We start from the raw sequence: 25,408 nt of genomic DNA on the forward strand, positions 1-25,408 counted from the left end.
CCTCAGCTGGAGCACTGTGTCCAGTTCTGGGTGCCACACTTTGAGAAAGATGTGGATAAATTGAACAGAGTCCAGAGGAGAGCAACACAAATGATCAAAGATTTAGAAAACCAGACCTCTGAGGAAAGGTTTAAAAAAAACTGGTCGTGTTTAATCTTGAGAAAAGAAGATTGAAGGGGGGCCTGATAACACTCTTCAAATATGTTAAGGGATGTTATAAAAAAGGACAGAGTTCCATTGTTGTATGTATCCTCTGAAGGCAGGATAAGTAATGGACTTAATCTGCAAAAAGGGAGAATTAGGTTAGATATTAGGAAAAACTGTTTACCTCTAAGGGTAGTTAAGCTCTGGAATACGATTCCAAGGGAGGTTGTGGAATTCCCATCATCTTTAGAACAAGTTAGACAAAACATCTTCATGGATGGTCGAGATATACTTGATCCTGTCTCAGCACAGAGGCTGGACTAGATGACCTCTCAAGGTCCCTTCCAGCCCTACATTTCTATTATGCTATTAAATTTCTGTTTCCCATGTGAGTACTTAGACACTATGGTCAAGTCACCCATTAAACCTTCTCTTCAATAAACTGAATAGTTTAAGCTCTGTGAGCCTCACACTGTAAGAGATGTTTTCTAATCCTTTATTCATTCTTGTGCTCTTCTCTGAACCCTCTCCAATTTTCAATACTCTTCTTGAAATGTGGGCACCAGAACTGGACACAGTATTCCAGCAGCAGTTACGCCAGTGCCAAATAAAGAGGTAAATCTCTCTACTCCTACTCAACATTCCTGTTTATACATCCAAGTATCACAATAGCCCTTTTTGCCACAGGATCGCTCTGGGAGCTCATGTTCACTTGCTTGTCCCTTCTGACCACTAAATCCTTTTTCAGAATCACTTCTTCCCAGGTCAGGGTTCCGTCTCCTATAAGCATAGCCAACATACTTTGTTCCTAGATGTATACTTTTACACTTGTCCATATCCAAATGCACATTGTCAGCTCATGGCCAGCTTACCAAGCGATCCCTAACGCTCTCTATCAGTGATCTGTCCTCCATATAAGTGATCTGCCTTGAGGTAAGGGGTGGAGTGGGGGGCAGGGCATGGGGCGGAGCCAGGGGAAGTACCCCCAGCACATTAGAAAGTCGGCAGCTATGGCTGGGAGCATACCTTGGTAGCTGTCCGTCCCTGCACTCCTCTAAGCACAGGTACTATGATCATGACAGGCTCTTGTGCTGGTAGTGCAAGGTGAGCAGTCTCTGTATCCACTCTTACCCACCCACATTTTTGCAAAGGCTGGTCCCCATCTGACCTTTAACATGTGAGCTGGTACTTGCTGAATTAAAGAGATCTTGTCAGGTCTCTTTGGGCTTCTGCGCAAACCAACAGCAAGAGGATCATTTCCATGGCTTTTAATAGACAGAGCTTATTTTCAAAGGAAAAATATTCCCCTGCAGTGTTGGCTCTGCCCTGCTAGCACAAGAGAAACAGAATGTGAAATGTAGAGAAACTGACTGGTCTGTTGTCAGAGCTGAGGGAAGTACAGGATTAAAACTAGGAGAAGAAGTAGCATAAAGTAAATCAGACTGTCAAATTCTTTCAGTTTTATTAATCCAATGTAGTATTAATAAGATAAGGGAGCCTTAAATTTAATATGTGTGTGACATTCCCCTCTGGTGTTATCTGGACCAGTGATCTGCTAGGTCACTCCAATCCATGACTCTGGGAGCCAGCCTTACCCTGCTCTGCTGTGAGAACCCCACTGTTCACGCACAGCCTCTGGCATGAAAGCTGCTCCCAGCTATTTGCAACCAAATGACACTAGCCAATATCTCCAGTCCCAGGAACAACCCTAGGAACCTCTGTCTTGTAGTGTCCAGTTATGCCCGCTGGACGCTGCAAACTTATATGTGTTCATCAATTTAACAAAGAAATTGATATGTACCAGGCTCATTATCCCAAGGAGAGTCTCTGACAGGCTTCAAACCAAACGCACTGCTTCAGGTAGAATAAACAAACAGATTTATTAACTATAAAGATAAATTTTAAGTGATTATAAGTCAAACCATAACAAGTCAGATTTGGTCAAATGAAATAAAAGCAAAACACATTCTAAGCTGATCTTAACACTTTCAATGCCCTTACACACTTAAATGCTTCTCACCACAGGCTGGCTGGTTGCTTTTCAGCCAGGCTCTCCCCTTTGATCAGTGCTTCAATCGCTTGGTGTGGTGTCTGTAGATGGAGGTGGAAGAGAGAGGAAGAGTATGGCAAACGTCTCTCCCTTTTAACATGTCCTTCTTCCCTCTTGGCTTTGTCCCTCACCCTTCAGAGTCAGGTGAGCATTACGTCATCACAGTCCCAGACTGACCAAAGGAAGGGGAGTGACTCACTTGAGAGTCTAACAGATTCTTTTGTTGCTGCCTAGGCCAGTGTCCTTTGTTCCTGTGAGGCTGGGTTTGTCCCCTACATGCCCTGATGAGGTGTGAACTGTCTCTCTGCTCTTGGGGAGTTTTTGTCTGGGCTTGCTTTAAACCATGAGGATACATTTTCAGCCTCAAAACTATATACATGAAATTATAGCCTATAACATTACTGTAACAATTATTATAACTTCACTATAACAACCATGTTCAGTGCATCATGAGCCTTCCGAAGACACCCAACATGACAAACCTTGCATTGGATACCACACAATCATTTTATAAAGATGAAAATGGGGGTGCTCCCCAAAGGTACAAAGTGTCACAATATGATTCTTAACCAATTTGTGTCTATCCAACTGAAACAAACCCTGTTTCATCAGCAAAGAATGTTCACAATGGATTCTAATTTCATCAGCCTGAATTACACTGTCAACATTTACAGATACAGCTTAAATTTACAAGGCCGTATTTAGCAAATGAAGTGGCAGGCAGTCACAGACGTCGTACTTGCAGCTAGGTCACTACACCTGTGAATTCTGTTTCACTTTCCAAAACCTGCAATTACTGTCCCTGCCATCTGTAATTTCCAGATAGTGTTTACCTTCAGCAGCAGCTGCTGCTTTTAGTTTAATTTTTTGTTTGTTTGTTTCCAAAGCCGACTGGAGAGCTAGTAATGCCCTACTGTACAATCAGCTTTTTAAATTTAAAAACAAACAAATATATAAATAAAAATAGTGAGAAAGGAGAGAAAAAATATCGAGATAGAGAGGAGATGGGAGTGATCCATTGTCAGCTCCAGCAGGATACAAACTGAGCCAGATCATTTCACCCACAGTATCAGTGTGAAGGGTCCCTCTTCCCTCTTCCTGTAGTGAAGGGATGGGCTTTGTTCTCCTTATCCCAGCCCCTCTGCAAAGTCAGAGATCAGTGAATAGGGAAAGAGCAGACCAAGGGCAGGAAGGATGCCAGGACTGGGGATAGAAAGACACCCTTGTGTTGTCTGGCATACCTTCCCCCCGCTCTCTGAAAAAACAAAAACAACTAGTTTGGGGCTGCATCGGATCTTCTGACCTCCCCTCCTGCTGTGGGCACCAATCTTCTCTTAGAATCATAGAAGATCAGTGTTGGAAGAGACCTCAGGAGATCATCTTGTCCAACCCCCTGCTCAAAGCAGGACCAATCCCCAATTTTTGCCCCAGATCCCTAAATGGCCCCCTCAAGGATTGAGCTCACAACCCAGAGTTTAGCAGGCCAATGCTCAAACCACTGAGCTATCCCTCTCCGAAGAACCTGGGCAGGAGCTGTGGCACCATGGCTATACTGAAACCATGCTGCAAGGGAAAGAAGCAGACCCACAAAGAACTTCAGAGCCAGCACTTGCAGGGTTCTGGGTTACACTGCTGACCATTCTGCATTAGAGGAGCCTCCCAGAGCCATCTCCCAGAATCAGGTGTCCCATGAGTCACAGATTAATGCCTCACAGAATGATCCCAGGAAAACTAGTGTAGGGCTTGCTCCACCCAGGAACTCCTTCTGGCCAGTATTTCTATGGAAAGACCTGACCCTGGCCTGTGAGAATTCCATGCAGAATGAAAGAGCTGTTTGCTATAGTAAGAATTCAAGTTCAAGCTGGGGGAGTGGGTGGGTGGTGGGGTGGAAGAGGATATTTCTATAGAGACTCTTCAGCCACAGCATCACCCAGCCCAGACAGGGCAGTCAGTTATTTTTTGGCAAGATCCAAATTTCTTGGGCAAGGACTAGTTAAGGTCCAGATTCCAGAGAAAATAATAATAAATACTGATGATGATAATAATAAGAAGAAAATAAAAAGATTTTGGGGTCTATTCAAAAGCATCTGGCGATCTGGATTTGGCCCCCTGTCCGCATATTTACTACCCGAGAGAGGCAGAGTACAAGTCAATAGAATTTCAAAATACTGCAGAGAGGGGGTTGTTTCTTTTTCAATGACAGAGAGTTAACATGAAGGAGGAAAACCTAATCATCATGCAAGGCTGCTGATACAGATAGTGGTTATTCAAAGATAACAGCATGGCACCCTCAGGGAACTGTTTAGAGGGCAACATTTGTTGACAATGGCTTTGTTTTAAGCTGCTACCCTATTGTAGATAACAACTGCATGCAGCCATTTCAATTAAAACAGACTTCTATTTGGTTTCTGATATTCTCTAGCGTGTTTGCAACACAAAAGTTGCAGACTGGTGCATGAGTGTGCTAGTGCATGAAAACCAATTAGTGAAACTGACTAAAAAGTCTACTAAAACAAAAGGGAAACTGACCAGCCTACTTTTGTTGTACAAATTGAATAAAATGCAAACAATAAAAGAGAAGCAAAATGGCTTGAATTTGTTTGATTTTTAAAAAAAATTAGATTTGCATGATCTAAAGTCAGGTTTGAGAGTAGCAGCCGTGTTAGTCTGTATTCACAAAAAGAAAAGGAGTACTTATGGCACCTTAGAGACTAACAAATTTATTTGAGCATAAGCTTTCGTGAGCTACAACTCACTTCGAGCTGTAGCTCTCGAAAGTTTATGCTCAAATAAATTTGTTAGTCTCTAAGGTGCCACAAGTACTCCTTTTCTTTTTATGATCTAAAGTGAGGCTAGTAACACAGGGATGAGAAAATTTGGGTCAGCATTCCAGATTTCTAACCATCATGATGGTGTGTGCAATCATGGTAAACACATCTATAGTAGTGCAATATTTTTAAATTATGTCTTCTTATTTAACCTGGAAATGTCCCTTTTAGGTCGCTGAATTATATTGTTTAATTTGTAACTTACAAGAGCCATGTCCCACTGCAAACAGATCCTTGTACTTCGGATTCCTGTAACAAGAAAGGAAATGTAACAGAGTATTAATGATTAATTATCTAACTCAACAGATTTGCATGGGCTTCACAGAATAAAGCCAGATTACTGCCCAAAAGAGCCGACAGTCTATGGCTTGATCCTGCAAACACTTACGCATGTGACTAAAGCTTTGCATATGCCTAATTTTTCACAGGATCAAGACCTATGCGTGGACTCAGACAACAGGGGATGATGGCAACACATGGAGTGGATAAGGAAGAGCTACGTCAAAGATTACAACAATAAGATTTCAGTCTCCAGGGCTCCCCACCTTGTACATTTCACATCACTGAAAATATACTTTTTAAAAAACCCTATATTTTAGAGGAAGAAAGAAGAAGTCTCAGTTTCCACCATTGTGGATACAGGAGCATAGGAACTGCCAAACCATATCAGAACAAGGGTCCACCCATTCACTTATCTTGTCTGGCATTGGCCAATGATGGGTGATTCAGAGGAAGGCACATAAGTTCCATAACATAAGATCATTCACAGATTTTGTCTTCTTTGCCACTTGCCTAGTCGGGCTCAGTGACTTTTACAGCCTTCTTCCAAAACTCATGATTGTATGCCAGGCTGTCATGCAAATTGGTCTCTGTGTGGACCGTTGATATCTGGTCCATGTACCAAGTCTTTGGCCTCCCCCTTGCTTGTTTTCCATCCACGATCATTGCAAGAGACATCCTTCCAAAATAGCTCTCATATCTCTGCTGGACTTGCCCTTGGCCATCTAGCCTAGCCTCCATCAACTTGTCTCCAATTGGGGCAACCTGCATTATGCTCCACACAACCTAATTTTGTTTCCTGTCATAGAGCGTCCAACCATTTGACCAGCTCAATATCTTCATTTCCATGGTGGAGAGCACACTGATTTCTCTTCTCATGGCTGGCCAAGTCTCTGTTCCATACATTAGGATGGGTCAAATTACAGTTTGATACATTCTCTTTAAACTTTATTGGCACCTTTTTAATCATAGAAAACTGAGATCAGCTCCCACCATTTGCACCAAGCAGCTTTGGTATGCTGTCAGGCATCACTCAGAAGGGCACCATTGTCACCAACCACTGAGCCTAGGTATTTACATTTTTTCACCATTCTAAGCTCTCTGCCTGTAATATCCTTTATAGTGGGTCCTGCTCCTTCAGTTATCAAAGCCTCAGCCTTACCAACATTCACTCTTGAGTCCCAGATGCACAAAACTGTCTTGCCACAGTTCAGAGTTGGCTTGCAGGGTCTCATAATCTTCTGCACACATCACTATGGCATCATTGAGCAGCATATTCCAAGGCAGCTCCCTTCGTATATTCTCCCTAATCACATCCAAGACAGCTGCAAACAAAAAAGGCCTCAACGCTGACCCCGGGTGCAAGGCAATGTTTACTAGAAATCCTCTGCTGTAGCCCCATTTGGTTTTAACTACAGTAGACATTCCATCATATATACCTGCATAAGATAGACCTATCCTTCCAGCACACCTCTCTGTCACAAACTCCACCAAACAAATTCTCTTGGTACAAGATCATATGCCTTCTTCAAGTCCACAAAGGTCATACATACAGACCAGAGAGCGAAGTTCCTTCCTGTCCCAGCTGGTGATCAGTTTATTCCCTGAAGCATGAGGACTGACCTGCCAATACTATACTTTTTGATACAGAAAGCTTTAATAACTAATCCTTCTTTGCAATTTATTAAGCTATTTGCCTCAATTATGTCATGTGGCAGTGAATTCCACAGGTTAATTTTATATTCAGTTAAATCATGTTTTCTTATCCTTTTAGTATTAGTTGCCTTTTAATGCTTCTTTCTTTATCTCTCCATTTTGACTTATAATAATGACAGTAAATGATAATTTGCACTCTTTAGGAATAAAACCCAGGATCCAGACTTCTCTGCTCTAACCATTAGATCCACTAAAAGAAAAGGAGTACTTGTGGCACCTTAGAGACTAACAAATTTATTTGAGCGTAAGCTTTCGTGAGCTACAGCTCACTTCATTGGATGCATTCGGTGGAAAATACAGTGGGGAGATTTATATACACACACAGAGAACATGAAACAATGGGTTTTATCATACACACTGTAAGGAGAGTGATCACTTAAGATGAGCTATTACCAGCGGGGAGGGGGGAGGGGGGAAGGAGGAAAACCTTTTATGGTGATGATCAAGGTGGGCCATTTCCAGCAGTTAACAAGAATGTCTGAGGAACAGTGGGGGGTGGGGTGGGGGGGAGAAATAACATGGGGAAATAGTTTTACTTTGTGTAATGACCCATCCACTCCCAGTCTCTATTCAGTCCTAAATTAATTGTATCCAGTTTGCAAATTAATTCCAATTCAGCAGTCTCTCGTTGGAGTCTGTTTTTGAAGTTTTTTTGTTGAAGGATAGCCACTCTTAGGTCTGTAATCGAGTGACCAGAGAGATTGAAGTGTTCTCCGACTGGTTTTTGAATGTTATAATTCTTGACGTCTGATTTGTGTCCATTTATTCTTTTACGTAGAGACTGTCCAATTTGACCAATGTACATGGCAGAGGGGCATTGCTGGCACATGATGGCATATATCACATTGGTAGATGTGCAGGTGAACGAGCCTTTGATAGTGTGGCTGATGTGATTAGGCCCTATGATGGTGTCCCCTGAATAGATATGTGGACAGAGTTGGCAACGGGCTTTGTTGCAAGGATAGGTTCCTGGGTTAGTGGTTCTGTTGTGTGGTGTGCGGTTGCTGGTGAGTATTTGCTTCAGGTTGGGGGGATGTCTGTAAGCAAGGACTGGCCTGTCTCCCAAGATCTGTGAGAGTGATGGGTCGTCCTTCAGGATAGGTTGTATATCCTTGATGATGCGTTGGAGAGGTTTTAGTTGGGGGCTGAAGGTGATGGCTAGTGGCGTTGATGACATCTTCATCATCTGGACCCATGGAAAAGAAGCCCTTGAGGAATTCCACCAGGATTTCAACAATTTCCATCCCACCATCAACCTCAGCCTGGACCAGTCCACACAAGAGATCCACTTCCTGGACACTACAGTGCTAATAAGCGATGGTCACATAAACACCACCCTATATCGGAAACCTACTGACCGCTATTCCTACCTACATGCCTCTAGCTTTCACCCAGATTACACCACACGATCCATTGTTTACAGCCAAGCTCTACGATATAACCTTCAGACAGAGACAAACACCTACAAAATCTCTATCAAGCGTTCTTACAACTACAATACCCACCTGCTGAAGTGAAGAAACAGATTGACAGAGCCAGAAGAGTACCCAGAAGTCACCTACTACAGGACAGGCCCAACAAAGAAAATAACAGAACGCCACTAGCCATCACCTTCAGCCCCCAACTAAAACCTCTCCAACGCATCATCAAGAATCTACAACCTAATATACAATTAACTTAATATACAATTAAATTAATATACAATTAATTTAGGCTTGAATAGAGACTGGGAGTGGATGGGTCATTACACAAAGTAAAACCATTTCGCCATGTTATTTCTCCCCCCCACCCCACCCCTCATTGTTCCTCAGACATTCTTGTTAACTGCTGGAAATGGCCCACCTTGATTATCACCATAAAAGGTTTTCCTCCTTCCCCCCTGGTAATAGCACATCTTAAGTGATCACTCTCCTTAGTGTGTGTGATAAAACCCATTGTTTCATGTTCTCTGTGTGTGTATATAAATCTCCCCACTGTATTTTCCACCGAATGCATCCAATGAAGTGAGCTGTAGCTCACGAAAGCTTATGCTCAAATAAATTTGTTAGTCTCTAAGGTGCCACAAATCCTCCTTTTCTTTTTGCGAATACAGACTAACACGGCTGCTACTCTGAAAGCTGTCATTAGATCCACTGTCACTACAAAAGATTTGAAAAACACAAATCCATACCTGGGACATATCTTACAAGTCTATTGTTCTCTCTTACTTAGTATTTATTGAAGGTGAAGCCCTGGTAAAGGATTCTAAAGATTTTTGAGCACAGAGGGAGGCTATGTGTAGGCTGACACCTGTTATCAATTAAAAAGATGAATTAGGCCTGGGGAAGAGAAGCTGAGTATTATTGTATGTCAATAAATGAGATCTCAGAAAAGGAAATTTAATCTGAAAGTATCAGTGGTGATGTTTTGGATTGACAAGGAAGAAGGTAAACTGAGACAGCAACAGGGCCCAATGCTAGATTGCGTCAGGCCCTCTGCGATGTACAACTACAACCATTACCTATACAAATAGCTACTTAGGGCTCCGATTCAGGAAAGCATCTCTACTCAGGACCGTGCTTAAAATACATGCTTAATGTACAATATCTGCTTAAAAGTGCTGTCCTGGAACAGAGACAGAGGGTTGGTCTATCCTGCAATTCGGCACATGCCCACTGACTCAGGCTCAGGGGGTTGGGGAGGGGGAGCGCTCAGGCTAAGGGGCTGTTTAACTGCAGCCTGAGCTCTGGGACCCTCCCACCTCATAGGGTCCTAGAGTCTGGGCTCCAGCCCGAGCCTGACTGTCTACACTGCGATTGAACAGCCCCTTAGCCTGAGTTCTGCAAACCCAAGTCATCTGCACAGGCCAGCTGTGGGTTTTTAACTGCAGTGTAGACATACCCTACGTGTCTCACTTACCCTTTGGACATGCAATTACCTAACTGGAACATGCAATTGCATCGGCACTTCATCCTGCTCTTTTTTTTCTGTGCACAGACCAAAGCCTCTGCCTTCATATAGTTCTTTTCCTACCTCTCCCTAGGCCAGTGCAGGACTGACTCTTCCTGTACGTTCTCCAGAGATCTGTCCAATCTGGTTTTACAATTCTCAGGGGAAGGGACTCTTATTTGTTCCATTTATTTAACCTCTTTGCCCGGGTGCTCCACACTAAGTCAGCAGTGTACTCATCTTCCACTGAAGGGCAATGGAATCCGAGCATGTGCCTGGCACATTCAGTACCACAGCAGGTGCCAGCTGCCCATAAGCACCTGGCATGGTTATCTACCACCAACGAATAATCGTTGAACTGAATTATTCCAAACAACCAGTGTTCCCAGTGAAAGCATTCAGAATGTTTTTATACAAAATGTTGGGCTTCTTGCCACAATAACGGAGCTACATTTCCACGTTACGACAATTCATAGGGACGCTGGCTTGCAAGATTGCATGTCATTTCATTCCATTCTTGCCCAAGGATTTACGAGATAAAATCTGCAACAAATAAACTCACCAGCAGATGGCAGTAACTGCAAGCCTCTTGGCTTTGTCATACTGAAACTTCCACAGTGGAAGGAGAGTCCCCTCCTGGTCTCTGTATTCATCTGCGGGATCCTCAAAATATTTAAAATCTAAAAGGAGAGGAAACAAATACCAGTGCATTCAAAAGGGGTCTGCCTGTAACCAGTGCCTGCGGGTGGAGTATAAGATCATTCCTCTCCCCTAGCTAAAGGGTAGGCACCACCATGTTCAGAGCTTGTGCCAAAGACACAGCTCATGCCCGAGATTTACTATTTGTATCCCAGTAGTGCCTAGAGTCCCTAAGTGAGGTCAGGGCTACACAGTTCTAGATGCTGTACGCACACAGAGCAAGAGATGGTCCCTGCCCGGTTGAAAAGGGATCCTGACGGCTCCAGTCAGCACTGCTGACCAAGCCACTAAAAGTGCAGTCAGCAGCGCAGTGGGGCTAATGCAGGCTCCCTGCCTGCCCTAGCTCTATGTGGCTCCTGGAAGCAGCCAGTATGTCCAGCTCCTAGGCACGGGGTGGCCACGGGGACTCCGCACGCTGCCCCCACCCTGACTGCCAGCTCCACAGCTCCCATTGGCTGGAAGCAGCCAGTATGTCCAGCTCCTAGGCACGGGGTGGCCACGGGGACTCCGCACGCTGCCCCCACCCTGACTGCCAGCTCCACAGCTCCCATTGGCTGGAAGCAGCCAGTATGTCCAGCTCCTAGGCACGGGGTGGCCACGGGGACTTCGCACGCTGCCCCCGCCCTGACTGCCAGCTCCACAGCTCCCATTGGCTGCAATTCCCGGCCAATGGGAGCTGTGAGCGCGGTGTCTGCGGGTGATGGTTGGTGACAATGGTGCCCTTCTGAGTGATGCCTCTCCAGCTAGAAGCCAGACATGCCGGTCACTTTCGGGAGCCACCTGAGGTAAACCCTGAACACCCTGCCCCAGGTCGGAATCCCCTCCCACACCCTAACTCCCTCCCAAAGCCTGCCACCCCTCCTGCATCCCAACTCCCTGCCCCAACCCTGAGCCCCCTGCCACACCCAAACTGCCTCTCGGAGCCCGCAGCCTACACACATACATCCCACACCCCAACCCCCTGCCCCAGCCTGATGAACATAAGTGAGGGTGAGGGAGAGCAAGCGATGGAGGGAGGAAGGATGGAGTGAGTGGGGGCGGGGCCTCAGATAAGGGGTGGGTAGGGGCGGGGCCCTGGGGAAGATGCAGGACAAGGCTGTTCAGTTTTGTGTGATTAGAAAGTTGGCAACCCTAATAAAGGGTGGGAGGGGAAATGGCTTGCTCAAGGTCACATAGCAGGTCAGTGGCAGAGCTGGGAATAGAGCCTGGTCTCCTAAGTTGCAAGTACAGTGGCTCAGGTCCTGGGTCACACTGGCTCATTTTCTTTTGGAAACAATAGAGCCATCGATGATCTCATCGGGAGTTTGGCGACACAGACTAATATTTTGTTATTTATTTGTGGAAAAGGTGAACCACCACCAAGTAAGGTGCTGATCAGCCATGTCTTGATAATGTAAGTTCTATTAACGCCATCCCACATCCGCCAACACCATTCTTGTGAGTGTCACCGTACAGATGGGTATCAGGAGTGATTTGAGTGGGAAGAGAGAGGGGCACCGTTAGAACGGACAAGGTGTGGAATCTGTCCCAGTCGCATCTGTTCCCTGTTGTAAGCAGACATAGTTGATGGGCTTGTATAGCTGCTTTGTACAGGCAGCTCAGACTGTCAGTGTCTGCACCATGAAAGGAAACTCACCTGTTCAGGTTTCAGAGTAGCAGCCGTGTTAGTCTGTATTCGCAAAAAAGAAAAGGAGTACTTGTGGCACCTTAGAGACTAACAGATTTATTTGAGCATAAGCTTTCGTGAGCTACAGCTCACCTCACGAAAGCTTATGCTCAAATAAATTTGTTAGTCTCTAAGGTGCCACAAGTACTCCTTTTCTTTTTCACCTGTTCAGGGAACTCGATGCAAAGCATGGGACATATTCCAGTGAAGGTCAAACAACCCAGTGCCTGCTGAATGGCTGCCTAAGTCCCACCCTGCTTGGAGCAACACGTGCCCTATAAATGAATGGACTTGGCTGGGCTGTTTGCTTTCTGCAAGTTCCCAGATCTGCTCCTGCCTACATCTCATTTCTCTGATCTGACATCCTTCTTCTGTGGCCTGCACTCGGCCCACTTCTCGCTCCTTAATGATCCCGTACTCTCTGTTGGAACTTTGTGCCTTTTTTCATGGCACATTTATGCCTGGAGCCTCTCTCTGCCACCTTCTTTTATACAGGCCCATGACTACAGTACCAAACACCTCAGTTCTTTCACCTAGCTTTCCACCTCTACTCTGGCACTCTGCTGCCTTCCTCAGCCTGGTCCTTAAACACTGTGCTGACTCTGTCTAACTTAGGGCCCAATTCTGTGAGCTGCTAAGCATTCTCATCTCCCACTGAACTCACAGAACTGGACCCTTACATAGCAAGCACCTTTGGGCTGTGATCTTGCCTTCCTGCATCTTGTGAAGCACCGTGCATGTCCACTGGTTAGTGCCAACCTGGGACTCGGGAGACCTGAGTTCTACTCTTGGCTCTACCATTGGCTGATCTTGGGCAAGTCATTGCACTTCTGTGCCTCAGTTTACCCATCTGTAAAATGGGGATAATTATACTGACCTCCTTTGTAAAAGCACTTTGAGATCTGCTGATAACAAGCACTGTATAAAAGCTAGGTATCATTATTATATGCTGGTCACTTTGGAGGTGGGTAGACAGCAACAGTAAATTGTGGAGTGCTCTCCCAATACCTACATGCACAGAACTCCCCACGCCACAGGGACATGTAGGAGAGCCTAGAGTGATCAGCAAGGCAATGTGCCGGATCCTCAGCTGTGCCTCCAAAGAAGTCAATGAAGCTCTGATGAGTTACACCAGCTGAGAATCTGGCCCACTATATCGATATCACCCTCCTGTTAGCAGCAGATCTCCTCTTTGAATCAAGACAAAATTTAACTCCACGAGAAAATGCTTCCCCAGATTCCCTGTTGTAATCTTTCTAGAGTTCTGAAGATGTAACACCTGCATATTGCAATGTTTTACTTGCGGTACGAATACATAATAATCCTTGGCACTTCTGAGGTGCTTTCGCACTGAGGATCTCAGAGCCTTTTACAAACTCTCACTAATTAATCTGTCCTCACAGTATCTCTGGGAGGCAGAGATATATGATTAGCCTCACTTTCCTGATGGTGGAATTGAGGCTCTTGACAGGTAAGCGATTTGCCCAAGGTCACCGAATTATTCACTGGCAGAGCTAGAAATAAAACTCAGGAGTCCAGACTCGCATCTCTCTGCCCTAACTATTAGGCATTAGAATAAAATACTGTAACCCTCACTTGGGGTCTCTGCCAGGGAGGGGAAGCTTTAAATTGACCTCAGGGCTCCAAAGGAGAGGCTACGTGGGGTATATATAGAATCAGTAAATTCTCCATGTGTCCTGGCCATAAACTTTCCCAGGCCAGCGCTATGCTGGGGACTATGTGGGCTGGCTGTGCCCACGCCTGTGGAAGCAATACTGTGGGTGTCTTATGCTGCCCTCATACTCCCCGATGCAGATTTTCCATTACTGGGAGGGCTGTGTCCTGGCTTCTGTCAGCTGAAGGGGGTCTGTCTCATCTTGGGCTGAATCTAGCTTGTGGATTTTAAATAAGGAGCGACCAAAACGGTACAGTATTGGCAACCTTTGGGCCACTTAAAGTGGTCGCTTAGGGCAAAAGGGCAGCCTATCACAGGTGGCCTTTCGTGCAGATTTCTCTGTTACATGGACTGACATGGTTTGAAGTAACATTCCATGAACTATTGCACTTTGTCATGGTGACCCTGGAAAGGATCAATATGGGAGTCATTATGCCAGGTGTGGCCACAGAGTTGATAACGGTGAGTAGCCTCTGACTTCTCTAAGGAAGTGATCAGCAACATGGTACTGATCAAGGACTTGATGCACAGACTGGTCAATTGTATTGATTACGGCTGGGCTTTCCCATGGAGTCAGAGTGTTAGGCACCCAAATACCACTGAATAGAACTTTCCTAGGCTGCTTTGAAAATCCACAGCCTGCATTCTCAAAGGAGCTTTCACCACCCTCATCACAACGTGTGCTGGTCTCTTCCGCAGAACTGACATCTGAGTGTGAATGAAAGTCCCATACCTTGTGCAATGTCATCAAAGGTATTCTGATTGACCATCCGCTCCACTATTTTAGCTGCCTTGGTCACCTTGGTTACATCATCACTCTGCCAAAAAGTAAAACAATGAGGAGCAATTTTACAACCAACAAGTTGAAAGAAAGGGAAATTACTTCCTGTGCCATGGTTCCCTGAAAATTAGCAAAGAGCCCCCCCCCCCCCGCTCCTGTTGGATCTCTGGACTAAGGGGTTTCAGGGTTTCACATGGATAAGCAAAGATCAAAGGGTTTAAAAGCCTTTCAATAAATCTCTGGGAACTTGACTTTAAGTTGTATGCAGATCAACAGTATCATACAGCACATAGCTAATGGAATCAGTCACACTGTGGGGGAGATTTTCAAAGGCACAAAAGGCAGCCTTGTGTCCAATTGCCTATGAAAGTCAATGAGAATTAGGCTCCTTGCTGGCTTAGCACAGTGGAAAATTCCATCCTGCAGATGTGGTGCTAACAGTGGCACCAGAACAGGGTGGGACAGAGGGCCATGCCCCCCCCACACTTTTAAAAGTGGGAGGTTATTCCCTCCCACTGTTTACTGGGCATAAGGGTGAGCAATGGGGAAGGGGGTAGGGTCTGGGGGGGAAGAGGCGGCACAGGAGCTGGGTCTCGGGGAAAAGGGGTGGCACAGGGTGGGGTGTTGGGGGAATGGGCGGCGCAGGTCGGGAGCTCGGGGGGAGGGGCGCTGAGGCAGCAGGGGGGAGGGGTGGCACGGGGGAGCGGGCCACAGTTCGGACACTGGTGGCCCCCCACGTTTAGGGACCTTCCGTCACTCCTGGGTCTATTATGCATTGACAAACACTGATAGAGCCCTGCACAACGTTAAACCCTGTGTAGCCTGAAGAGAGATGTGCCGCTCTTTGTCTCTGTGTCCTAATGGGAATTCCAGTGATGGGCACAAATCCAAACACCTTCCTCCTCTGAACTCTGGGGAAGTCCAAACCCTGCAGTTCAGGTCTGCCTCCAGGTCCCTCCCAGGCATTCCAGGGTTACACTGATATACCTAGAGGGATGTCTACACTGCACATCTCTGGTAGCAGCATGTGGGGTATGTGTAGCCCCACATGGCAGTGAAAAGCAGGTTGCACCCATACTGCGGTGTGCAGCTACATCCAGCAGAGAAAGGCTCTGGCAGAGGGTGGCAGCAGGGAAAGGCTCCGGCAGTGGAGTCGGAGCCTTTCCCACTGCCTTCCCCTGCCAGAGTCTTTCACTGTCTCTGTACGCTACTCACCTAAGCAGTGCCTCACTGTCTACACTGATGTTTATACCTATGCAAGGGAGTCAGAGGGTTCTCCCCATGTGTGGAGAACTCAAAGCCAGGGCCACTGAACTTTCATATTTTGCTGTTTCAAAGTCCTGCATCCACAAATCCTAAGTGAACCGCCATTATTATCTTTATTATTTGTATGACCATACCCTATCAAAGCCCTGTCAACACCTCAAAGACTTCCATCATCAAAACACTGCTAGGCTTTGAAGGCCAACATCAGGGCGTACACATGCTCGGCCACTAGCCTTACCCTGACTTCACTCCATTTCATAGGCATACTAAGACTTGGCATTTATATAGGGCTTTATTTCATGTAAAGACACTAATTAATCCTCACAGCACCCCTGGGAAGTATCATCACCCCCTTTTATAGATGGAGAAACAGACAGATGGCATAACTTGCCAAAGGCCACAAAGAGAGTCAGTGGCAGATCCAGGAATACAACACAGGAATGCCTGGCTCCCAAACCAGTGCTCCTTCCTTCGTCTACACTGCCTTCATATTGAGCGTATATCTAATATCAGGTATCCTATGAATGCTCGACGCTTTGACTCCCCCGACAGTGCACACCAATGTTCCTAACCTTCCACCTCTGCTAGATCACAGATATGCCTGGCCATTCTCCTACATGCCAAGGCACATACCACAGTTAGTAGTTCTGCCATTTCATGTTTGAGTTCCTTCAGAACTCTTGGGTGATGCCATCTGGACCTGGTGACTTATTAGTGTTTATCATTTAGCTTCTCTGCAATAACAATGAGGAGTCCTTGTGGCACCTTAGAGACTAACAAATTTATTTGGGCAATGGCCTTATCTTCATTGAGTGCTCCTTTAGCACCTTGGTCACTGCAATAAAAGACTTGCAGCACAGCCATGGCTGGCCTGGGTCGGCTGACGCGGGCTCACAGGGCTCAGGCTGTGGAGATAAGAACCGAAGTGTAGACATTTGGCCCCAGGCTGGAGGCTGGACTCTGAGACCCCACCAGGGGGGAGGGTCTCAGAGCTTGGGCTCCAGCCTGAGCCCAAACATCTATACTGCAATTTTCAGCCCCGCAGCCCAAGTCTATTGACTCAGGCCCTGAGCCTCATGCTGCAGGTTTTTTATTGCAGTGTAGACCCTACTGTCTGCTTCTCAAGCTTGCTGCTTCTGAAGTACTTAAAAAAATTCTTACTCTTAGTTTGTGCGTCTTTAGCAAGTTGCTTCTTACATTCTTTCTTGGCCTGTCTTATGATACTTTTATACTTAATCTGCCAGAGTTTGTGCACTTAGGATTTGACTTCCAAATTTTAAAGGATGCCTTTTGCCTATAATGGCTTCCATTAATCTGCTGGCTATCCATGGAAGCATTTGTTTGGTCCTCCTACTTTCTTTTCTAATTTGGGGTATATATTTAGTCTGAGCCTCTATTATGGTGTTTTTAAATAGTTGCCATGCTGCTTGCAGGTATTTAACCCTTATGACAGCTGCTTTTAACTTCCCTCTAACAAGCATCCTCATTTTCATATAGTTCCCCCTTTTAAAGTTAAATGTTACCATGGTGGGCTTTTTTAGTATTATCCCCCCTACAGTGTTAAACAATATTTAATTATATTGTGGTCACTATTACCAAGCAATTTAGCTCTGTTCACCTCTTGGACCAGATCCTGTGCTCCACTTAGAACTAAATCAGGAATTGCCTCTCCCCTTGAGGGATAGGCCTAGCTGCTCCAAGAAGCAGTCATTGATGGTGTCTAGAAATTTTATCTAGGCATAATGTCCTGTGGTGACATGTACCCAGACAATACAAGTATAGCTGAAAACACCCTTAAATGTTGCACTTTCTGCTTTTGTTGCCTCTTTAACCTCCCTTAGCATTTCACAGTCACTGTCACCATCCTGGTCAGGTGGTCAGTTGGATATTCTGATTGATATATTCTTATTATTCAAGCTTGGAATTCCTATCCAGAGAGATTTGATGGTAGTTTGTTTCATGTAAGATGTTTACCGATTTACCCTATGCTTTCTTTCCCATATAAAAGAGGGGGAATGGAGATCTCTCCCTTTTCCGTTTGAGGAAAGGAGGGTGCTGAGCTGAGCACACTGCAGCCCAGCTCAGCCCCCATCTCCCCCCACTCTGAATGACAGGTACTGTGTGAAACTGGCACCAGCTCTTTCTGCAAATCACAGGGGAAGAAGGCAGGAGAAGAAGTTACCCTGACTTCTCCTCCTCCTTCACTACCAATGCAGTAAATGTCCTCCATATTGCTGATCAGCTGGCATCTCCAAAGCTCCTTGAAAAACATCATCTAAAGTCACACGGGATGTGTTTTTTCCTGCTACCCAGGCTTTACATTCCACATTTAATCCAGGTAATCCAAGAGTGATTCCTGTAAGCAGGCATCTTCTCCAGCCTGCTCCCTATGCACAATCCACAGGCTAGGTGGAGTCCAAACTCACCCCTTTCCAAAGGTTTGGTTCTATTAACAAAGAAATCTCGAACAAACCAACATTCAGTTCCAACCTTCTCCCCAGGCTTGGCTGTTCCAAGAGTTTTACCCTTAAGACTCAGCCCAAATCCTCTCTCTCAGACAACCATTCTAACCTCCCTTCTTCCCAGGGAGGCAGATGTCACATTGTTTCAGCAGAACCCACTTTACCCTTTCCCAGCAGGATCAGTCCTTGCTAACAGGGTGGGACACTTAAGGCAAATACTGCCAGTCTGTTACATTGCCTTCAGTGCAACTGTCAGTCAGGCCATTTGTTTAGGTGCCTAAATAGTGACTTAGAAGCCTCATTTTGGACACCCATTTTTCAAAATCTTGTATTATAATGGGGCACTAACTCTCCAGTTCAAGTTGAGCATCACTGTCTGTTTAAAGGTGGACTATTCTAAGTGCTCTAAAATCCACGATGACTTTGGTTGTGTTGAAATTTGCTGTGTCTTATGTGGATGCAGGGTAGGATTAGTGATCCAAATTTGGGGCCATTTGAGCAAGGGATTCCCTAGGATACAGCCCCTCCCCCCCAAAAAACACTAGCATTTTACAAAATCATCTACATCTTTCAACTTGTTGAGCTCAAACTATGCCTCTGATCCTCCCCAAACTGATCTCAGTCACTTGGGATTGATCTCAGCTAATACACAGCACCCACTGCCGCTTTAGGGAAGTAACAGAGAACAAGTTGTTAAAGGTAGGATGACCATATATCCCATTTTGGCCAGGACAGTCCCCTTTTTTAAACCCTGTCCCAGCCATCCTGACTTTTTTGGCAACAGTGGGCATTTGTCTGATCAAGTTGGCAAAAGCAAATGGGATAAATGCCCACTTTTTTGACAAAAGTGGGGTGCGGAGGAAAGTGCGGGGGGGGGGGAGTGCATGGTGATGCCAGCCCCATGCAGGGGGGGAGTCAGGGCTCCGGCAGGGCTCAAGTGAGCAGTGATGCCAGCCCCAGCCTTGTGACAGGGGAGGTAGGGATAGTCAAGCAGTAATGCCACCTGTGCAGCCAGGGGGGCGGGGCGGGGAGGAAGGGTCAGGCTAGCCCCACACATGCGGTATCCCGTTTTCCCTTTGGGAAATATGGTCACCTAGTTAAGGGTACAGTTCATAGCTACAGGTCGGCACATGCCAAACTGACATTCCTCAAAGAGTGACATGCACATGTGCAGCAAGACTCGATTGATAGATTCCAAGGCCAGCAGGGACCATTGTGATTATCAAATCTGATTTCCTGTAGAACACAGGCCAAAGAACTTCCTCCAAACAATTCCTAGGGCTGAGCTTTTAGAAAAACATCTAACCTTGATTTAAAATTGCCAGGGATGGAGAATCCAGATGACCCTCAGTAAATTGTTCCAATGGTTAATTACCCTCACTGTTAAAAATGTATGCCTTATTTCCAGTCTGAATTTGTCTAGCTTCAACTTTCAGCCATTGGATCGTGTTAGACCTTTCTCTGCTTGATTGAAGAACCCATTATTACATATTAGTTCCCCATGTAGATATTAAGACTGTAATAACGTCACCCCTTAACCTTCTCTTTGTTAAACTAAATAGATTTAGCTCTTTGAGTCTATCACTGTAAAGCAAGTTTTCTAATCCTTTATTCATTCTCATGGCTCTTCTCTGAACCTTCTCCAATTTGTCATCTGTCTTGAATTGTGGGCACCAGACCTGGACCCAGGATTTCAGCAGTGGTCGCACAAATACAGAGATAAAATAAGCTTTTTACTCCTACACTAGATTCCCCTATTTTCCTTTAGCCCCTTTGGCCACAGTGTCATACTGGGACCTCATGTTCAGCTAATTATACCTCAAATCCTAAATCACTGCTTTCCAGGATAGAGTTCACCATCCTGTAAGCATGGCCTACATTCTTTGTTCCTAGATATATTCATTTACATTTAACTGTATTAAAACACATATTAGTTGCTTGCAGCCAGCTTACTTAGCAATCCAGATCGCTCGGTATCAGTGACCTGTCATCATCATTATTTCCCCTTCCCCAAATTTTTATGTCATCTGCAAACTTTATCAGTGATAATTTTATGTTTTCTTCTGGCTCAGGGCTCTGAGGAAGCAAACGGGTTTCCATGCAATCTGTTGTCACAGTAACTATGAGGTTCAAGGTGACATGCAGAGGTCATTGAACCTGAGCTGCATCCATCCCCTGAGAGTTTGAATTCCACCCTTAGCAGTTTGCAGAGGATGTGTCTTTTGCATATTCCTTGCATTTTGCAGGGGCTCCTTTTGGAAATTTTATCCTGAAACCATAATTTCTGGTTGAAGAGGGATAAAGTGCCCTAAAATCCATCTGCCAACTCAGATTTTACTTTTGAAGTATTGTCAAAGGAAGTTAGCATTAAACAGAGGGAAGATGAAAGATTTGAGTAAGCAGGAAGGTTAATGTAAATCCCCTTTCCTGAGCAATGGATCTGAGTGCGATGAAAGGAAAACTAGTTCAACTGGTTAAGGGATTCCTAACATGAACTGCTCAAAATATTGTCAGATACTTATAATTCTTTTGGTGCAGAGCTAGGAAATATGGAGCAACGGGGAAGGTGGTGAGGGGTTAGAGCAGTGCAGGGAATGTGGAGGTTGGGAAGGTGCAAGGGGCGGATTGGGGGACAGAGGAGTAGGGAGAGTTAGGGGAAGGGGGAGAGATGGAGATGAGTGGTAGGGTAGGGGACAGAGAGGAAGAGAGAGGGGCTTCAGGGCCTTGGTCAGAGACAGGAGGGACAAAGATGTTGGGTGACTGAGGGTTTGGGGCCTGTCAGCTCCACATTCTATTCTTCGTTTTTTTAGCTTATCCCCTTTACTTATCTCTTTATGACACATTCAAAAAGAACCCTTTTTTCTTGCTGGGATTTTCCTGCTTGTTCCTTAGCAATACCAAGTGTGCTCTTCCTTAGATTTTGCTAGAGATCTGCTTGGAAATTTCACAGTATGTATATTGGTACTCTCACAATTTATTAGAGGTGGTGGCAAGGCAGGATGGTGGTGATGGATTTCTAACAAAGACTGCCTTTCTCCAAAACATGCATTAGCCATTGGAATTAAATGGGTGTTAACAAAAATGTAAAAAGTCTGAATAAAAATCACTCCCCCCTCAATTGCACCAATTTCCTTTTCTCAACTCCTGCAATGTCTTTTTTGTCTGTCGACACTAGAGACATTTCCTCACAATTCCCCACCTTTGCTACCTCTTGTTCAGCTCCAAGAGCATTACCAATGTTGGGAACCCAAGTTTAGACCTGTCATTGGCTGCCATCGTCATCTTGCACTGAACAAGTCTAATGGACACTGTGGTTAAAATGCTGGCAAGATGAAGATATGTTTGAAAGAAGAGAGCAATTAAACAAATTCATATGCCACCAGTGTATGACGAACATAAGATAGGCTATATTGGATCTTCATTGGTCCGCCAACTCTGTTAAACTGCCTTCAGCAGAGGCCAGTATTCACCGCTTCAAAAGAATTCAATTCTTCTCCATGTAATGCCCCTTACCACGTAAGTACTGCTGTACCAGGATAAGGAGCAATGTCCCTGCTGATCCCCACAGAGATCAGCAGGAATATGGCCCGTGTTCCTCTCCCTCTCACTCCTAGGCTTCTCAACTTCATGTCTGCGATTGCACCTTGAAGTGAAGATCAGCAGTGAATACTTACTCTATTGTACCGAAACAGCACCCAGGAGAGTTATCTCTCAAAGATGAACTATACGGTGGATAGAAAGTTGGCTAGATTGTCAGGCTCAATGGGTAGTGATCAATGGCTCGATGTCTAGTTGGCAGCCAGTATCAAGTGGAGTGCCCCAAGGGTCGGTCCTCGGGCCGGTTTTGTTCAATATCTTCATAAATGATCTGGAGGATGGTGTGGACTGCACCCTCAGCAAGTTTGCAGATGACACTAAACTGGGAGGAGAGGTAGATATGCTGGAGGGTAGGGATAGGATGCAGAGGGACCTAGACAAATTAGAGGATTGGGCCAAAAGAAATCTGATGAAGTTTAACGAGGACAAGTGCAGAGTCCTGCACTTAGGACGGAAGAATCCCATGCACTGCTACAGACTAGGGACCGAATGGCTAGGCAGCAGTTCTGCAGAAAAGGACCTAGGGGTTACAGTGGATGAGAAGCTGGATATGAGTCAACAGTGTGCCGTTGTTGCCAAGAAGGCCAATGGCATTTTGGGATGTACAAGTAGGGGCATTGCCAGCAGATCGAGGGACGTGATCGTTCCCCTCTATTCAACATTGGTGAGGCCTCATCTGGAGTACTGTGTCCAGTTTTGGGTCCCACACTACAAGAAGGATGTGGAAAAATTGGAAAACATCTAGCAGAGGACAACAAAAATGATTAGGGGACTGGAACACATGACTTATGAGGAGATGCTGAGGGAACTGGGATGGTTTAGTCTGTGGAAGAGAAGAATGAGCTGCTTTCAACTGTCTGAAAGGGGGTTCCCCAGAGGATGGATCTAGACTGTTTTCTGTGGTAGCAGATGACAAAACAAGGAGTAATGGTCTCAAGTTGCAGTGGGGGAGGTTTAGGTTGGATATTAGGAAAAACTTTTTCACTAGGAGGGTGGTGAAGCACTGGAATGGGTTACCTAGGGAGGCGGTGGAATCTCCTTCCTTAGAAGTTTTTAAGGTCAGGCTTGACAAAGCCCTGGCTGGGATGATTTAGTTGGGGATTGGTCCTGCTTTGAGCAGGGGATTGGACTAGATGACCACATGAGGTCCCTTCCAACCCTGATATTCTATGATTCTATGAATGCTAGACCCTGCCTTAAAGATGATCGTCTGTTTTATTTTGGTGTGTATGAAATAGACTGACTTTTTTAAAAGTCTTTGTTTACAGGAACTGAGCATGAGCCAATTAAACTCTGTCTAGAAGAAGTGGAAAAGTCATATGTCAGTTTTCTTATTAGCCCGTTAGGCTGTAACTCTTCAGTAATGTAACCATGAATAAACCCCCATATGGCACGAATATAAATCAAAGTAAGCTATTTTCTAATTGGGTTACTTTCTCTTTCAGGTTTGATTAATTCTGTATCTTATTAAAATTAATCTTCAATGGACTTGATAGGCCAAATTTTTTTTTAAAGGTCCATTTGAAATTGATTTTTCCTCTGTAAGCCACTCCTGGCCTGGCCCTGACTCTAAACACAAGCTCACCAGCTAACTAAATATTTTGTTTGGTTTTTTGAAGTATACTATTTTACAGAACAGCAATAAGGCGAATGGAATCATACATTAGGACTGGATAATGGACTAGGGATCTAAAATAAATGGCTTGACCTGTCATTGATATTCCTTTTTGATAAATGCTTCGTGTTTACATTTCAGCAGCAGGCCAGTCACAATGTATAACTCTGCTACTTCCTTAGAAACAAGGGTTCTGCTGATGTGTAATAAAATATCCAGAACACATAAATCCCCCTGATGCCAAATCTGTAACTTCTGCACCACCACCAAATAACACATTAGAGCTACACATCTTCCCTGCTTTCGAAGGAACTTTGAACACATAGGAAGGAAATATTGGCGCTAGGTCCACAATAGGGTTTAAGACAGCCAAGGCCCTCATGCCAGCCCTGTTTCCTGCAAACACGCCATCCCAAACAAGCGAAGTGCTAAAGACAGTCACAAAGGGTAAATCATTTCAGATGACGGATTGTCCATGAACTGTTCATTTTCACTCTTAGGGTATGTCTACACTATGAAATTAGGTCAATTTTATGGAAGTCGATTTTTCGGAAGCGGTTTTATACAATCCATTGCGTGCGTCCCCACTCAGCGCAGTAAGTCGGCAGAGTATGTTCACAGTACCGTGGCTAACGTTGACTTTCAGAGCGGTGCACTGTGGGTAGCTATCCCACAGTTCCCGCAGTCTCCGCTGCCCATTGGAATTCTGGGTTGAGCTCCCAATGCCTGAAGAGGCAAAAACATTGTCGTGGGTGGTTTTGGGTACATGTCGTCAGTCGCTCCTCTCTCCCTCCCTCCTTTCCTCCCTCCATGAAAGCAACGGCAGACAATTGTTTCATGGCTTTTTTCCTGGGTTAACCGCATAGACACCACAGCACTGCAAGCAGGAGCCCGCTCAGCTCACCGTCACCACTGCTGTTGTGGGCAAGTCTACTGTGGGGGCTGCTGTGATCCAAGTAGCCAATGCAATCATTGACGTTCTGTTATCAAGGGTAGCGACTCTGGGAAACGTGCGGGTCTTTTTAGATTTTAGGTGCATCATATTCCTACCCTTGCAGCCGCACATTCCACATGTAACAGCTCCAGGGCTCTTGCTCTTTTGCCTTGGCCACACAGCAGCAGCTCCTGGGTGCCTTCGCATCCACTGCTTCCGCTGCAACTCTGCTATCCCGACCTGCTGCAACTCTGCTATCCGGTGCAGTAGGACTGTGAGCCGTCCTCATCAATGGTGTTTTGCTCGCTCCACCACTTCCACTGCAACTCTGCTATCCTGATCTCCTGCGAGCTGGAGGCTTCCGCTTCAGGCTGCTCTCCAGCCGCGTCCACCCCAGCCTACCCCTTGATCCCATGGCTCATGAAGCCTGGACAGTAGTAAGGAGCAGTTTAACTACAGGCTGAGCAATTGCAGAATGGTGGTAGAATGTGCCTTTGGATGTTTAAAAGCGGGCTGGCACTGTTGGTCAGACCGCAGCGCAACCAACATTCCCATTGTTATTGCTGCTTGCTGTGTGCTCCATAATATCTGTGAGAGTAAGGGGGAGACGTTTATGGTCGGCGGGGGGAGGCGGGGGTTTGAGGCAAATCGCCTGACGTCCGATTTTGAGCAGCCAGACCCTGATTAGAAGAGCACAGCAAGGTGCGCTGCGCATCACAGAGACTTTGAAAACCAGTTTCATGATTGGCCAGGCTATGGTGTGACAGT

At 45.5% G+C, this 25,408-nt stretch overlaps 1 protein-coding gene across 1 annotated transcript in view; it reads right to left on the bottom strand.

Annotated features, from left to right (window-relative positions):
- The window catches only part of DNAI1 (dynein axonemal intermediate chain 1), a 267,853-nt gene that overhangs the window by 182,030 nt on the left and 60,415 nt on the right, over positions 1 to 25,408 (bottom strand). Inside the window, exons 11-13 of the mRNA XM_038402743.2 lie at positions 14,719 to 14,803; positions 10,508 to 10,625; positions 5,228 to 5,271 (exon numbers count right to left, since the gene is read on the bottom strand). Coding sequence (XP_038258671.2) covers positions 5,228 to 5,271; positions 10,508 to 10,625; positions 14,719 to 14,803 — 247 coding nt within the window. The remainder of the gene's footprint in view (positions 1 to 5,227; positions 5,272 to 10,507; positions 10,626 to 14,718; positions 14,804 to 25,408) is intronic.

The sequence above is a fragment of the Dermochelys coriacea genome, chromosome 5 (assembly GCF_009764565.3).
Source record: "Dermochelys coriacea isolate rDerCor1 chromosome 5, rDerCor1.pri.v4, whole genome shotgun sequence".
Classification (NCBI taxonomy): domain Eukaryota; kingdom Metazoa; phylum Chordata; order Testudines; family Dermochelyidae; genus Dermochelys; species Dermochelys coriacea.